This window comes from Coenobita brevimanus, chromosome 71 (genome assembly GCF_032717465.1).
Source record: "Coenobita brevimanus isolate Jiangsu-jjx chromosome 71, ASM3271746v2, whole genome shotgun sequence".
Classification (NCBI taxonomy): Eukaryota; Metazoa; Arthropoda; class Malacostraca; order Decapoda; family Coenobitidae; genus Coenobita; species Coenobita brevimanus.
Window position 1 is genome coordinate 2086438 of NC_137024.1, and position 17436 is coordinate 2103873.

The window sequence follows — 17436 nt, forward strand, 5'->3', positions numbered from 1 at the left end:
AAAGTGTTGACAATGTTGATGATGATGATATTGATGATGATGATGATGAAAGGAACTCACTTTTGTTCATATTTCGGGTATGTTTGTGTTTTGTGTATTTCCTATATTTGTGTTTTCCTGGTTGACACTTCATCTGCCAGAAAGTTATTAAAGACATTGCACTGAATAGGAGGAATTTAACTGAAGCCTTGAACATATGGGTCTCCTGTGATTTGGATCGTTGTGGAGAGGGACGCCTTCATGTGGTGGCACTGACATAACCTGGACGCTGCACTGCCTGGATATACATACAACCCTTAGCCGTTACTTCCCTATCCCTTGAAAGGAAGAGGATGGACTACAAGATGAGGGTAACTTAAGCCTGCAGTGCACAGGGCTCAGGTTCCACACGAGCCTAGGGATATAACTTCAACATTTATCCCCCTCCCCCCCCCCTGACACACACACACACACACACTAGTAATACCTTCTCTCGTTCCAAGAGCGAGGGTGTGGAGACAGTCTACCTGGAGGGGTGTAAGTGGATGATGGTAAGTGAAATGTAGCTAAAAGATATCAGTAGGTCGCCAGTCAGAGTGGATTACACCAGGCGAACGAATGTGAACAAATTTCTCCCATACCTACCCTGTCTGACCCACACCATTCCTCTCCCTGTTCTTACCACTCCCATCCCTTACCAATTTGCCAATGCCATCCTTCTGCTTGCCCTGCCCATCCTACGTCCCTCTACCCTTCCCACATATACCCCCTCGGAGATCTTGTGTGCCAAAGTCAAGCTCTCCGGGAGTACCTATAACCACCTCATCGCACCTTCTTGGACTAGAAACCAAAGTAAAGACTCAGGCCAGAGAGGCAAATGTCGATGTTTTTCTCACCATTTCTCTCTCCTTTTTTCACTGATCCAGCGGGTAAAATAATCTTTCTTATAGCGGGGCATCTATATGTTTAATCACTCAAATAATCTTGCCATATTTGCTTCTTCAAAGGCAGGGGCCATAGATGTTATATAAATGGAGAAAGAGGGAGGGGGAAGGATGTCATCGTATTTAGAGAGGGGAGAGGGGGGACAACGAGAAAGTTTTAGAGCCACTCTAGACCGACCTAGAGACAAACCGAGCCTACTGAACCTCCTCATTCCTAATCTGTCGGTAGTCAGTCCATTTTGTTCTTTTCAATGGCCTCCTTCAATCACACTTAGAAAAGCCTTTTGCTCTTCAGGAAGCTGTGTTTATACGTAGTTTTACGGCACTGGTGACTGGGATGCCATAAGATATTCATTAAAAATATATGCTGTGAACTGACTGTTCCTTCGATGATTGGAAAGTTAATATACCAAGATGTTATTTTTTATGCTTAATTTTCCCTTCGACTGATGAGAGATAAACCTGATGTAACAATGCTTCACTCACAATAAGGAAGATGGTTTAGAAAAATGCCACAGACTACTGTCACCAGGCCACCTTGTAATCTCCATTTGAAGTTTCTGCTGAGAATCTGCCAAAATTACTCATCGACTTCCCCTAAGCACTTTCATCCACTGTGAATGCACTTTTCTATCTCTATTGCGGGTAATTAATGCAGTGGTTTCCTCCTTTTTCCTTCGGTTTTCTATTCCTGATAAAACTGAAATTTCGTCAAACTTCTTCACGTAAATCCACCTTGGATAATCCTGACGCTATATCCCTCTCCTTTCCGCCCAACTTCGCTGATGTATTAATGAAGTTTTGGCAGCTGTTTCTCTCCTCTCTTATAGTGACGCCAAGTTGGTAAACAGTCCTGATGGAGTCTCGTGGCAATAAGAGTGTTTCTGGTCTGACTCCTACTGTGGTAAATTCCCCCGCGTTATTCATGGATATGGTGAGAAAACTGCCTTAATTCAACTTGTTCTGGAGGGTTGTGTACACGATAATTCTGTACTGTCTGGGATAGTGCACGGGAACAGTTTAGACATGAAAGGAAATGAAAGAAGCTTCACTTACACTTTATTGAATTCCATATCAACGTTTTACAGTATCAGAAATCATCTATCACATAAAACTACGAAGCTGTCAGCATGAGGAGCAAATATACAAAACAGTAAACTTCTTAAGAGACTCCAGAATTATACTTAGAATAGAGTAAACGATAAGAAAAAAGGACTGAATATCTGTTGTTTTTATTCATACCACACCAGTCGAGTCTGGCATTTCGGAGACTCAAGTTCTTGTTTCTAAAAGATCTCCATGTTCAGTTTATATAAAATTGTTGGGGAAAGACAGTAACTTAATAGCCTATAGGAAGCCTAGTAATGTTTCTGGGGCTATTTTATGAGTTTTTCAGTCTGCATTCGTTTTTACCATGAAATTATTAACAAGGAAAATATACTACACTGATTATACTGTCAAATACGACGGAAAAAGTTGTCAGTTAGCTTCGGGCAAATATTCATAGTCAGATTTCACGATAAACTTAGGCTAGCACTTCTATTGCACTGGAACTTAAGCCTTAATTAATAACATCACTCATTTATCAGAAATATAGTGAGGAGATTTCAAGTGTTAATGGTTCATGTGCTTTGGTGTGGCAGTATTGAAGAACCCTGCTATACCGTAACATTTAACTCAACTGAGGAACACTGTGGAAATGTACAGAAGCAGTTAGATCTGTAACTGAAGTGCGTGAATCCCAGAGAAATTAGTTTTGATGCTTGTGTTCATTGTTAATATGGATTTAGAATATCCTGTATATATTTAACATCACTACCATCATACTGAAGTGTGTTTACTATGAGGTGAGGAAAGTCCGGTAATTTGACATATAGCAAAACACTGATTTTTACGCGTGAATTACAAGAAAGAATTATACACGTAGACAAGGGCACCCAAGGCAAAATTCACTGACATTTCTCGCTCCTTATTCAACCAAGACTTACCTAAATCGTGAAGCGTTATTTCCATCTAATTCTACCGTACCTTAGCATAGATATTTAGCGACTAACAGTACAACTAAATACACACCAACAAAATTTACATATTAGGTGTAAGGAAATATTAAAAGACACTACAGTACATAAGTATATACACCTACTCAAGCAAATGCCGAGAGAGTAAACATTATCATAAAGCATATTTTCACTTTCATTATGTTCTCCTCGGCTCAACGTTATTCATAGCCTGTATCATTGCCATTAGTGAAGAGGCAGGAATGGAAACTGTATTCATTTTTCACATGTTTATAATTTGTGCAGATGCCTATGCTATACGTCAAAAACTTGGAGGCTATTATTTCTCCCTGTAACTGTGGAGCAAAGCGAACTAAGTGCATAACTATAACTCTCACAAAAATTACTCAACTCATCTCAAACTACCCTCTCTCTCGACTGCCTGACGTCATATGCAGGACTTGCGAGAGGTCGTGGCAAGAAATAGACTTCATGGCATTTCTTTATCGGCAACGGCCACTGCTGCTCCCTGCTGAAGTAATGAAATGGACCTGGAGACACTGACAAACTTTATGATCAATTCCTTCTCGTAACTCAGATTTGTTTATACTGGAAAAAACATGACAGAAAACGTCAGCAAATTACACTCTTCGTCTTTCCTGTAGAACAAATCTTGGAAGAGACTTGTGGAGTTATATTTGTTTTTTCAGGACAGGGAAAAACTGCAGAATATTCACGTCTCGTCTTCCTCCTGCAAAAGCAGGAGTGGCGAGGGTGCGGGAAGAGGTTCATTGACCGCTGGCTGAGAGGCTGGTGGTAAGGCACTCAAAATGATCATTCTCTTACTCTCCTCTCAGGCCTCGTGCGTCCTCTCCGGATGGCACAACTACAGGGGAGAACAGAGTGACCGTGTGTGTGTGTGTGTGTGTGTGTGTGTGTGTGTGTGTGTGTGTGTGTGTGTGTGTGTGTGTGTGTGTGTGTGTGTGTGTGTGTGTGTGTGTGTGTGTGTGTACAAATAAAGCTATAGAGGTTAAGGTTTTCATCTCATGGCTGGATCAAACATAGTGTGATGATAACAGTACTGGAAGGGAGAGGGGGATGTAGAGAAAAACAGGACCCTGTGAATCCGGCGCGTCGGGGCACTGCGGCGCTACGGCTGGTGAGGGCGGCCGACGATGCCACAAGTCAGTGCTTCCGCGCGTCGTCCAGGTTGGTGTCCGCATTTGCACATTCACCATTCTGCTGAAATACACGCATGTCACAAGGCTGTACTCATCACTGAATCTCCAGCATGACCTTATATTTTAACACCACAAAATTGCCGATACCTTATCACCAGTAAAACATCTCACCCAACACTTCCCTGGTTAGGAGAACTGATAGGTTAGTAAGGGATGTTAAAGTAACAGGAAGTACAGCAACACAAACTGCTGATATGTGACATGGTGTTTAAGAAGCAGGTGGCGAAGAAGAGGACCTGTGCTTCTAGGAGGAAAATACGGAAGTTGAAAAACCAAGCAGTTAGGGATGCCTTTTACAGTGAGATGAGGAGCGTGGTGGCTGTACAGGGAGACGTTGACAGAAGTGTTAATGAACAATACAAAGCCCTCATAAACAATCTCCTGAGAGTTACTGATTCAGTGTGTGGATGGACAAGGGGCCCCTCAAGACATAAGGTAACATGGTGGTGGGATGAGGATAAACAAGCTGCAGTTACGGAGAAAAGAAGGCTTTTCCGGGAATGGAAGAGGGGTGGTAACAAAGAAGAATACTTGGCTACCAAGAGTAGGGCTAGAAGAGAGGTATACAGGGCAAAATCTGAGTCACAGAGACTTTTATTGGATAACCTACATTGCTTTGAAAGAAAGAAAATGACATTTTAGGTGACAAATCAGATGAAGAGGGAAAACAGGGATATCACAGGTGAGCAGTGTGTGAAAAATAAGGGAAAGGTAGTGGTGAATAGTGAGGATATTAAAGAGGCCAGGACAGGGCATTATAACCGGTTGCTGAATGAGGAGTTTGACTGGAACAGGGAAGGTTTGGAGTCAGCAGGTTCAGTGTTTGGCACTTGGCTTTTAATTGATGCTGATGCTGTGAGCAGGGCAGCAGGCAGGATGCAGGTAGGGAAGGCGGCAGGTGTGTTTGGGTTGACTGTTGAAGTGCTGAAGGCCTCAGAAGATATGGGAGTTTGTTAGTTACTGATTTGATACATACAATTATATACGAGTGTGTTGCCCCGGATGATTTGCTGAAGAGTGGATTGTTAATGTGTACAAGGGTAATGCTTGTACCATGGATAGAGGAAATTATAGAGGCATAAACTTTTGGACCAGATTATGAAGGTAATGGAGAGAGTTCTGGAATGTACGATTAGAGAAAGAGTGAATATTGAGATGAAGTTTGGGTTTATGCCAGACAAAGGGACCACTGATGCCATATTCATTGTTCAATAACGTCAGGAAAAATATATGGGAAGGAAAAGGGAACTGTATTATGAGTTTATTGATTTGGAAAAGGCCTTTGACATTCAAAGGAGTTGGTGAAGTGGCCAATGAGAAAGCTTGGGGCTGAGGAATGGCTGGTTAGAGTGGTTATGGCTATGTATGTGGGTACTTGCACCCAGATAAGACTGAATGGAGATTAAGTAATGAGTTTTCCGTGAATGCTGGTGTGCATCAGGAGTCAGTCTTGAGCCCCTTGTTGTTTATCATGGTACCTGAAGCCCTCTCACTTGACTTCAGAAATGGACTCCCGTGGGAGATGCTGTATGCCGATGATTTGGTGTTGATTGCAGAAAGGGAGGTGGAGGAAAGATTTAGGAAGTGGAGAGATGGTATGGGGCTCAAGGGCTTGAGAGTAAATGGAGATAAAACAAAGGTTTGGTGGCAGTACTATCGAAGAAGAGAGAGAGTTGCCATGTGCAGTTTGCCACAAGGGCGTGGGAAGTAGTTTCATCTTGTGCAGTGTTTATGATAAGTGGATGCATAAGAGATGTAGTGGTATTAGAGGTAGACTGCAAGATAATGCTGATTTCACGTGTGCGGTGTGTTGGGGGGAACATGTGGAAATCATCAGGCGTTAAAGGTTCGATCTCGTTGGTGAGTCTCTCAAGTGTGTGGAAAAGTTTTGTTGCTTGGGAGACATGTTATGTGCTGGAGGTGGGGTTGGAGCTAGCTTTGTGCCTAGAGTGAGGAGTAGCTGGAAGAAGTTCATGGAGCTGTTGCCTCTCCTGACACTTGAGAGTGGTCTCCCTCTAAGGGATCTTTGCATGCGGCATGTGTTAGAAGCGTAATGCCGTATGGTAGTGAGACCTGGGCAGTAAAGAAAAGGATATTCGCAGGCTCAAACGTACTGAAATGACAACGATTAGGTGGATGTGCAGTGCGTCCTTCATTGCGAGGCCTGGGGGAACTAGGTTTACGATGGAAGAGTTAAGAGGAAGGATGGGACTGGAGAGTATTTGTGTTGTGATGGGGGGGGGGGAGTAGATTGAGATCGTTTAGCCATGTGGAAAGGATGGGGGATGACAATTGGGTGCAGAAAGTGAGAAGTGTTAACGCTGAGGGTAAGGTTGCGAGAGGCAGACCGAAAAAGACCTAGGACCAGGTCACAGAGTGTGACCTTAGGGATAAAGGACTGAATAGGGAGGCTGCCAGAGATCGAACAGCATGGAAAGCCGCCATTAGGTGACCAAGGCCGAAGCATGCAAACATGTTGAAGTCTTTATAAATGAGCAAACGAACTAAAGAACGATACACGTGTGTGTGTGTGTGTGTGTGTGTGTGTGTGTGTGTGTGTGTGTGTGTGTGTGTGTGTGTGTGTGTGTGTGTGTGTGTGCGTGTGCGTGCGTGCGTGCGTGCGTGCGTGCGTGTAAACAAAAATCACATTCCGGGGAATACTGTATATTAATGATACACCCAAACTGTGCAGCATAACTACATAAAAATACTTGGTCATGTTGCCTTTGACCTTAATTCCAATCTGAAGGCGTCTGGGCATGATGTCTGCTAAATTTTGGAAGTATTCTGTTTTTATTTCTTTGACCCACATCTCGTAAATCTCATCCATACGGCGCGGCACTGACAGGTCTTGCATGTTGTAAGCTTATTCTTCATGTAATTCCACGCGTTTTAGATGGAATTCATATCTGGAATGTTGCCAGGCCAATCCAGCACTTCAATGTCATGATCTGAGAGGAATTTCATATCCCATGTTGCCTTGTGGGGCAGAGTTCTGTTTAAAATGTGTGCAACCATGAATGTCATAAATTAAAGATGTTGTCCTTCGCCAGCAAATACCTGTCAGCATTCATCGTCGTGCTTTTAGGAAGAGATGGAGGTCTCTACTGCACACTTTCCCACTGAAACAGTCCCACACCGTTATGTGACGTAACATAGCCCCGTACCCGCCTAATGCGAGAACGAAAACACATATTGGTGCTCTCATCAGACAACATTACCCTCTTCCAGTCTTCTGAGGTCCAATCTTTGTATTTTCTTGCAAAGTCAGGGCGTTTCTGGTGCATTTGTTTGGTCAGACGTGGTATCTCGGCTGGCAAGCGTGATGGCAGGTTCAGGTCCTCATGCAGCTTGTGTTGTGTAGAACGGATAGAGAGACCTTGTAGGAGCTTGGGATGATTAACTCTAAGATGTGCTGCCGTAATATCAGGAGTTTTAAGCACCTAACGCCTTGGCAGACTGGGTGTAGCCTTCGCTGTCTTGCGTTGTCATCCTGGACGGGGTTTACTTGGCGGGACAACATTTGGTGGAAACCCAAGGGGACTCTCCTCAAAGACCGTTCTGACCGTCTGGTTCGTTGTGCTGTTTCTTTTGTTTGGATGTTCTCTTGCTTCCAAGTAAGAATACGAGCCATTCCCTCACTAGCCACATCGGCGGCACCCATATCTAATCACTAGCGTGTACAAAACATCAAATACAGCGGGCAGCAATATCCAAGGGTTCTAGTTGGGTGAAATGTATACTACTACCCTAGAGGTAAGCTAGTGGGTGGCAGGGTTGGGTTTAAGCTTAACAGCGTTAGCTTGAAGCAAGCCTATGGGGAAGCCAGATGTCACCAGACAGATATCGAGCTGATTGTATGGCGTGCACTGCAAATGAAACAGGCCGCTCCTGGCCATTGCATTTTCAGGCAGAGCGGCCTGTTCCTTTTACGGTCTGTATATATATCTGATAACACAAAATGCACCGTATTTTGCATCACCCTCAACCCAAAATTGAACTGAGGAGCTCTTCTTGGTCAACAAAGAACTGGACTAAGGCAAAGTTAAATAACAGCTGCTGAAAGTTAGGAGTGAGATAGTTGTAACTGGGTATTAGTAGACATGTGGAGTATCATTTAACTACTAGTCAGCATGCACGTGAGAGTTTAGGCTGGGTAAGTAGGTACCTTGATGTAGATGACGTCAGTGAAGGTAGGCTGGTCTGTGGACACGACCAAGGTGGTGGAGAACTTGTGGGGGTGGTGGCGCGGTACCCACACCAGCGTGCTCACGTACCTGCACACACGAATCACAACACACATCACACTTTTGATTATAATCTATATTTACAAACACGTGTACAGCTGGAGACAGTACCATCGACCCACTCTTTCGTCAAACAACTGGGATACTCGTTCATAATATTCTGAAGAGTTTGCTGGATTTGAAAATCGCATCACTTTTTCATTGCCCATTTTTTTTTTTTTAAGTGGATTGATATTAATGTCTGCAGTACAGTCGCCTAAAATTATGCTGTTCTTTCATTCGTTAACAGTGGCAAGAAAAAGTTTTAACAGGTATCTAAATGTCTGCAATAAATGACATTACAACACTATGCCAATTCTGAAAAGCTAAACAGATCAGTGTATATTCACGTGCATAAATGATACTGTAAACCATCATAGGCTGTTAAATCTCAGGGTGACGAAAATTACTTAGCAATGGCCATCTTTAAGTATCAGTTGGCTTCAATGTATAAGAGAACAAATATATGCACACCTGTTATTTCCCGTCTTAGTACAAACAGCCTTCTCTGGTGCCGGCGAGGGGCTGCGGTGTCTGGGCTGGCTGGGTGAGGTGGAGGGGTCTTGCCGGGCTGGGGGCGTCTGGGCCTTCACCTTGCGTCGTGGCGTATCTGAAGCAAAGATAAAAGATGCTATCCAATTTTGTAGGGTAAACACGCGTCCATAGCGCTTATTTATTATCACAGATCATGTTGTTTCCGTATCTTGTCACTTTAACGTTCACTCCTAATTATGAGGTATCTGGTGGCTTGGTAAAGGCAAAGGTAGTTTATATAGCAAGGAATCTTATGCAACACTTCGGCGTAAGATCATTTATGACTATGACCCCTGGGCTGAGAATTACTAACAAACTTATGCTCAAACTCCTTTCCAAACTCATAATTATTCTTCCAAGATGAACAGGTAAATAAGATTGCAGACTTCCTTTATTTTTTCTGCAGGTACTGAGCTTAGTTACCATGAAAAGTTATATATACATTTTTTTTTCACACCCGCGACTCGTGAAGATAGGGCGGGTGGTATGTTTTGATCGGTGTGTGTGTGTGTGTGTGTGTGTGTGTGTGTGTGTGTGTGTGTGTGTTGGTGGGCTAGGGTTGTGAGTGCGTGAGAGTACTTGAAGGGTCAGGGAGGATGGGTGTAGCAGCCATCCATATCAGCTCACTCAAGGTCGCCTCTAGCCTGGGAAAGTCGGTTACCCCTCTCTCTCTCTCTCTCTCTCTCTCTCTCTCTCTCTCTCTCTCTCATACCAACGTTTACCTGTCTCACACACACTGGCATTCCTAACTTCACTCTTTCACCTATCTAACATTTCCTTCCCACCTACCTAACTTCCCTCGCTCACCCATCTAACTTTCCACACACTCACTCAATCAAGTTCCTTTACTCACGTGTCTGTCCTTCCTCACTAACCCACCTAACTTCCCTCCAGCACCACCTGCATCCACCGCTTCCTCCAACCCCCTCACAAATAAAGAATGAATGAAAAACAGATGGCATAAAACACAAGAAAAATGCTGCAAGTGAACCAAGCGGCCGTTTTTGCTCCGTACAGGGCTGTGGCGGCACGTACATGCTGTCAACGTCATGTCAAAAGCAATTACCGAAACAAGCAGGTGAGGTGATTTTCCCGGCTCTGTTGCCCCTTATACTCAAGGCTCAAATGCACTTCATGGCCTTATAACCTTTCAATTCCCTGTCATCAATGCTGTGTTAATGCTGCTGTATCTCCAATTCCACCCATCAATGCTGACTCTGCTAATGTCTCCAACTCTCCATCTGCCCAAGTGCTGACTCAAGTTATTCAGCCTTCTTCATTAATTTTGACTCAGCTTGTCCTGCCTTCATTTTCCTTTCATTTTTGCTACTTCGCCCTCTTTTGGCCTTCATGTGTGTCTCTCAGGCAGCTTAATTCATCTTGTACATCGGAAATATTTAATAACCTCTCATTCGTCACACTCGCCTTTGCTATCCGACCTTGATAAAAAATTGAGTATACTAGGGACTTCGTGTGTGTGTGTGTGTGTGTGTGTGTGTGTGTGTGTGTGTGTGTGTGTGTGTGTGTGTGTGTGTGTGTGTGTGTGTGTGTGTGTGTGTGTGTGTGTGTGTGTGTGTTTAACTGATCCTATATATCTCATAAATACGGTAAAAGGGACGGATTTGGAGCGAAGCCGACTCAGCAACTGTCTAGAATTTTCCTCCATGTACAGCATAAGAGAATTACTAAGTCGCTCGCGTAGGAAAGGTGCGATTCAACAGGTGGGACTGATACAATAAGCGTCTCTCTGCACCCTCCCTTTCCCCCGAAAGGCGCACGGTAGACTATAAATGCAAAATCAGCCTCCGATCCACCAAGTGCGTCGTGTCCACATGAGGAGAGGCAACAGCAATAAGAGTAAAGTTTCTATTATATATATTTTTACGTCTGTGCAGTCAAAGCTCGTCTGTGGATGTTTTGCTCTAGAGTACCATTGACGTAGAAGAACAGAAGAATGCCTTGGAATTTACTGTGAATGGCACATTTGCTGTCATTCTCGTTTATTTATTCTATTGTGGTTTTGCGATACACTGCTTAGTTTAATGTGTTGGTGGAGTATTATTGGATAGGTGAAAAAATATGACCCAATAATTCTGCAGCCAGGAGGTCCCAGCATCCTTCCTTACAATGTCACGACTTCTGACTTTCAAAGGACTTAGGAAGCTGTATGGTCAGTGATGTGAGGGGCGTGCCGGGTCATACGCGTTTGGATACATTTACGTGTAGTTACGCAGACACACGACTCACGCTGCTACTCCACTGTTTCTTTGTTGATGCTGCAACTTTGATGGCAGAGACCTAAAAGAGTTACTTGCCCAGGCCTACTCGTAATTCTAAATCCATCCCTGCGAGACAGAGGAGGTGCGATATGGTTAGTATAAATGTGTGTAGTTGTAAAAGTGTTGTTGATGTCTAAATAAGCTTAGTATTATTTGTGTTGTGGCGGTCTTCGTATTACTTTCGTGTGTTGGTTGTGTTGTGCAGGTGGTGAGAGTAGAGAGAGAGAGAGAGAGAGAGAGAGTACTGTACAGTGACTAGGCAGCGTCTCAGTGAAAGGTGGCGAGGTTGACACTAGGGAAGGTCAGGGAGGCCGCTAAAAGGCAACCAGGACCTGCATGCCCATATTAATAAAGCCTGGCCTACCACTACACACACACACACACACATACACACACACACACACACACACACACACACACACACACACACACACAAGGAGAACACCAACATCATCATCATCATCTTCACCTGACTTTCCTTCCCTCCTAAAGTTGGGGTTTGGAAGGAGCCAGAAACAAGAAAAGGAAAGGTGTAAATAATGGCGGGAAAACTATCAACAGTGTGCCAAGAGGAGTGGACCAAAACATCATTCACATAACATTCACATAACATCATTCACAAATCATTCACATAACATTCACGTAACATCACTCACATAACATCATTCACATAATTTAAGCTCCGGAATCCTGGCCTAACCTCTGACCTAATCCTCTTCATATCCTCTGGGGTTACTTTTCTTTACATATACATTTCACACAAACCTGCCAGATTAAGCAGAAGTTATAAATTACTCACTCGATGTAGTCTGCCCTTTCCTCTCCTCCATCCTTCTTTCCTTCCATCCTCTTCTGTCTTTCTTTCCTCGTCCTTCTGCATACGGGTAACTTTACACTCCCTCTTCTGTCTTTCTTTCCTTCATTCTTTCCTCTTCCTCCTGCCTGTGGGTGACTCTACACTGAGTGACAAGCCAGATGGTTTCCTGTACACCAGGAAACCATTTACTAAGCTGGGTGATAACCATATGACCAAATTTTGGCGCCTGGTGGTTTAATGGGTAATTATGGCGCTCGAATTGGAATAAGCCGGTGAAGGTTTATATCCAAGGGATGGTTGGGGTTTATTGCTCACGTAATGCCACTCAGGGAAGAGTGAGGCTGGTCACTCTCATCTTAAATGTCAGGACCAACTTGCCTAGCCCCGGGCTCCTACGCTCCTCAGGGAGCAACGTAGGATTGGATGATGAATGAATGAAAAATTATGAACTCTAAACATTGATTTTCTTAAGAATGAATTTTCATCGTTGCCTAAAAATTTCTTGAGAAGTGTGGGAACGCATTTACAGCCAGGCGTGCATTATCCACTACATATATATACAGAGAGAGAGAGAGAGAGAGAGAGAGAGAGAGAGAGAGAATTACTATGCTACTCTGCACACATCTTTCATAGCGGGTAGTCATTTAATAATTATTCTATTTGCATAATTTTACATAAAAGGTGTACAGCAAAGTGAATAATGAATACTGTATATTTATTTTACATTACTCCAAAGTTTTGGTTATAATCTGTACGTAAGTTAAAATATTCAGTAATACATAAACTTGGTATACAGTATATCACACAAATACTGGCGAATTGACAGTCCATTAGATCAGAAATGTATTAAAACTGGAGAGATGTAGGCAGCAGAGTTTAGGATCTTTGTATCTGGGCAAAGAGTTGAATAAAAGTTGACTAAGCACTGGTCTTGCATTCAATATTCGTGGCTCGGGATTAGTACCGAAACGGTGACATGTGAGGGTGTGTGTGGTGTCATGTGTTGCGCCTGAGAGGACTGCTGGAGCCTCAGAGAAAAGTGTACCACGCTATGAGTCGGGAACAGTGTATATCCAACATTAACACACGCCTCATTAGGGGAAAAGCTAAAACGCCACTAAAACGAGAAATAAGACTGTGTGGTGGCGACTATCATCCACTCACTTGATGTAGTGCTGCCTACTTCTTCCTTAGCCTTTATCATTCTTTTTCGTGCCTGCCCTCCTCTCTTCCTATTTCTCCCATCCTTCCTGTTACTTCTTATTGCTTTTCTTTCTTTTACAGGTGGCTTTACACTGAGTGACAAGCCAAATGGTTTCCTGTAAGGCAAGAAACCATTTACAACGCTGGGTGGTAACCATATACCCAAACCATACGTGCTCCCTACGTGTTAACAAGTGGGTTGGTGGAGGGTTAGTGCCCCTCCCCGTAAAATAAATAACTCAAAGTCAAATGGCCACCCCTTGCGGGATTGTGGCGTCTGGCAATAGACAGACAGATAGAATGTGTTCAAGGTAGCTGGCTGTTAAAATAGACTGAAAGATACAGTATTGACTTAAAAACTATTTCGTATACTCCAGCCAAACATCCTGTCTTCCCATGACTTGTAGGTGACTCTGCGTAAACTGGCATTGCTTTTCAAATATAGAGTAAGACTAAATTGATGTTAATAATACTGACCGCGGTGAAGTAATATTCAATTTCGGACGATAAACCTTTGTCTATATGATCAGCTGTAACAGTGATGGAATAAAAAGGAAAATAAAGTAACAGGAATGAATATTACTGAAGACCAGAGCGACAATATGTATCATGAAAATAGTGGTAATTTCGGTAAACACACACACACACACGAAACTGAGATTACAGCTCATGTTAACTCGCCCTGTATTTAGGTACTGTAATATGACTGTAATATGGAGTGGAGAGGTGGAGAGGTATATGAGAGGGGGGGAGGGTGAGCTGGGAGCAGGGCAATGAAATGGCCGGGGACTGGGCGACATGAAGGCGATTTGTTGTGGTCACCCCTCATGGGATTTAGGCGTCTGGCAATAGATAGATAGATAGAATATTTAACTTGATCCTGATAATTCCAACGCGGGGGTATAAGGGCTGTGATCTGCTGGCCAACTTCCTAAACCACACAGAAGAATTTGCAGATTACCAGATTCTGTGCGATTTTAAAATAACTTATCTGGTACCTTTCTGTTCGTTTTATATTCAGTTTTCCTTTTTGTTTGAATGTAGAAAGTGCTCAGTATGGAGAGAATCGAAGTTTTTGTAGTTTTTGTTGCTCAGTTTTGGTGTTAATGCGCATGGAGTGAAGTCATTCGGTATAAAATGAAGAGTTCTCAGATTGATTCAGCTTCTGTATGTCCCAAACGCTATTAGAATGAAACACACACACACACACACACACACACACACACACACACACACCTCCCATTACCACAGGATCCGATAGCGTATTAAACTCTAACTTATTTGGTTTCCATGTAACCGTCTGAAATTCAACTTACAGCCTTATCTAAGCACAATCCTCTGTTCATAGGAATTTATTCTCTCCGGCGCGAAAATTTACCTGAATGAAAATAATAATATCCAGTTTCGTCTGACGTCAATGTAGAATGTTGATTTCGAAATGGAGAATATTATACCTATGCTTATTAGTATGTCGACAAGCTTGAAATATTGCAAAGTGTGTACGAAAGCATTTAGGTACGTATGTGTTAAAATTTCAATATCTTTGCTCAAAAATTGTGAAAGTACGACAACAGCCAACAAATAATCAAGTAAATATATAAAAAAGTGGTGCGCGTGAGGACGGGTGGGATGTGAAGGTTGTAAAGTGTATACGAAAACATTTGGGTACTTATGTGTTAAAATTTCAGTATCTTTGCTCAAAAAATGTGTAGCACCGACTTTAAGCCAACAAAACAGCAAGCAAAAACATAAAACAAACGGTGAGGATGAGGACGGGTGGGATGTGAAGGGTGGGGGACCAATGTAGACACTTCTGGCCAGGGAAGATTAGGGAGACCGTACCAACTGGAGGCTGTGGCACCTCTCAGACTGCAGCCCTTCCATACAGCCACTGAGTCCCTTATTACTGTGTCAACCTGTCAGCACCCGAGGCTAACCAGTGCCCTCACACAGACACGATACACTGGACACACGACACGGCAGATTATAAGTCAGAAGGTAGGTTTTACACGAACAGTTGGGCTGAGGCAGATGACAGATTTTAGACGGAAAGTAAGGCCTATGTCACTATCATCATCTGTCTAGGCTTCCCTTGTTGTACTGTCGTTTACTGTACGTAGAATAAAGATGCCGGATAAAGTTAATAGACTAAAAGATGTAAGAATGTATCAACAGAATTTGCAAAGGAGTGGACCACACTTCCATCCACTCCCAAACATTCAAAATTCTTATCTACAATCTACAGGAAAATCATTGACCACCCCCACATAATAATAATAATAATAATGTCAATTTCACTTTGTACAGAGCCATGCCGTCAACTGGTAGCGTAAAGTAATTCAGATCTCATACACCTTTTGGCAAACTTCTTCCATCAATTTCTTTTCCTCTGTTAATCCATTGCGTACTATGAGGTTTCCAATGCTGAAGGAAATACTGTAACGATATTCTGTACAAAATCCGATATTACCTAGGAAGCTGTTGGTTTGTTACATCTCATTTTTTTTGTACTTCATTACTATCTCTTTCTGTTACACGTACACTGATTACTTTCATTTCTTTCAACCTCTTCTTGATTCGCCAGTTGATCGGTTACATGAATCACGGTCACCATCTTAGACACACTACCATCTGAACACGTTCCTGCCATCTGACCCTAGGCTCCTTCAACACAGGATCACGTGAATTTCGTAGATCACGTGAATTTCTTAGATCACGTGAATTTCTCAGATCACGTGAATTTCTCAGATCACGTGAATTTCTCAGATCACGTGAATTTCTTAGATCACGTGAATTTCTTAGATTACGTGAATTTCTTGGATCACGTGTATTTCTCAGATCGCGTGAATTTCTTAGATCACGTGAATTTCTTAGATCGCGTGAATTTCTTAGATCACATACCTTAGATCACGTGAATTTCTCAGATCACGTGAATTTCTCAGATCACGTGAATTTCTTTGTCTCCATCTTCAATATAATATTAACACAGAAAACGTCGACGAAAAAAGATGATGAGACACTGGGCATATAATCGAAATAACGTATCCCAAAGCCTGACAAACATAGCATCACATTTTAGACACAAGACGATAGGCAGACAAAATATTTAGGTAAATGATTTTGTACACGAGGAAACAGTTACAGATGAGAGGTTTTAGGCAAGACATGATACGGTATAGAGGAGATGTTTTGTAGGAGATTTTTACCTTGAAATAAAAAATAAAATGAAGAGTTTTGACAGATTGATTAGTTGTTTGAGAGAGAGAGAGAGAGAGAGAGAGAGAGAGAGAGAGAGAGAGAGTGTGTGTGTGTGTGTGTGTGTGTGTGTGTGTGTGTGTGTGTGTGTGTGTGTGTGTGAGAGAGAGAGAGAGAGAGAGAGAGAGAGAGAGAGAGTGTGTGTGTGTGTGTGTGTGTGTGTGTGTGTGTGTGTGTGTGTGTGTGTGTGTGTGTGTGTGTGTGTGTAAGGCTATAATTTCCCCAGTGGTGGATGCTAGCGGGGTGGGTTGTGGTGTGGTGGTGGTGGTGGTGGTGGCGCTACGGGAAGCTGATGGTGATGAGGTAGTGGCGGTGGCAGGTGAGCTAAAATACTTGCTGTACCTGTGAATACCTGTCATTATCTGGGGCGTGTGTTTTTCTAGTCATGCTGCATTATATGGTGTGTGTGTGTGTGTGTGTGTGTGTGTGTGTGTGTGTGTGTGTGTGTGTGTGTGTGTGTGTGTGTGTGTGTGTGTGTGTGTGTGTGTGTGTGTGAGAGAGAGAATCATTACGTCACCCTCGTTCGTGTTCCTTACATATTTGGCACCAATCGCGTCAACCGATAATAATAATGACTATCTATCTATCTATCTATTGCCAGACGCCTTAATCCCGTACGGGGTGGCCACAAACAAATCGCCTCCACGTCGCCCTGTCCCCTGTCATTTCACTGCCCTGTTCCCAGCTCACACACCCCTCTGTCACATACCTTTCCACTACATCCCTCCACCTCATCCTCGGGCTCCCCCTCCCCCTTCCACCTCACTCACATACACTCTCCTCGTCAGTTTCTCACCCTCCATCCTCTCCACATGGCCAAACCACCTCAGTGTGTTCCTCAGACACTTGTTAAAAAGAAAAAACATAGCTTGATAAATAATAAAAATATAATCTCAATTTT

At 43.1% G+C, this 17436-nt stretch overlaps 1 protein-coding gene across 1 annotated transcript in view; it reads right to left on the bottom strand.

The window, feature by feature from the left end:
- LOC145406620 (glutamate receptor ionotropic, kainate glr-3-like) overlaps window positions 1–7018 on the bottom strand; it is a 20735-nt gene extending 13717 nt beyond the window's left edge. Inside the window, exon 1 of the mRNA XM_080277696.1 lies at window positions 6873–7018. Coding sequence (XP_080133822.1) covers window positions 6873–7018 — 146 coding nt within the window. The remainder of the gene's footprint in view (window positions 1–6872) is intronic.
- Between the last annotated feature and the right edge of the window lie 10418 nt (window positions 7019–17436).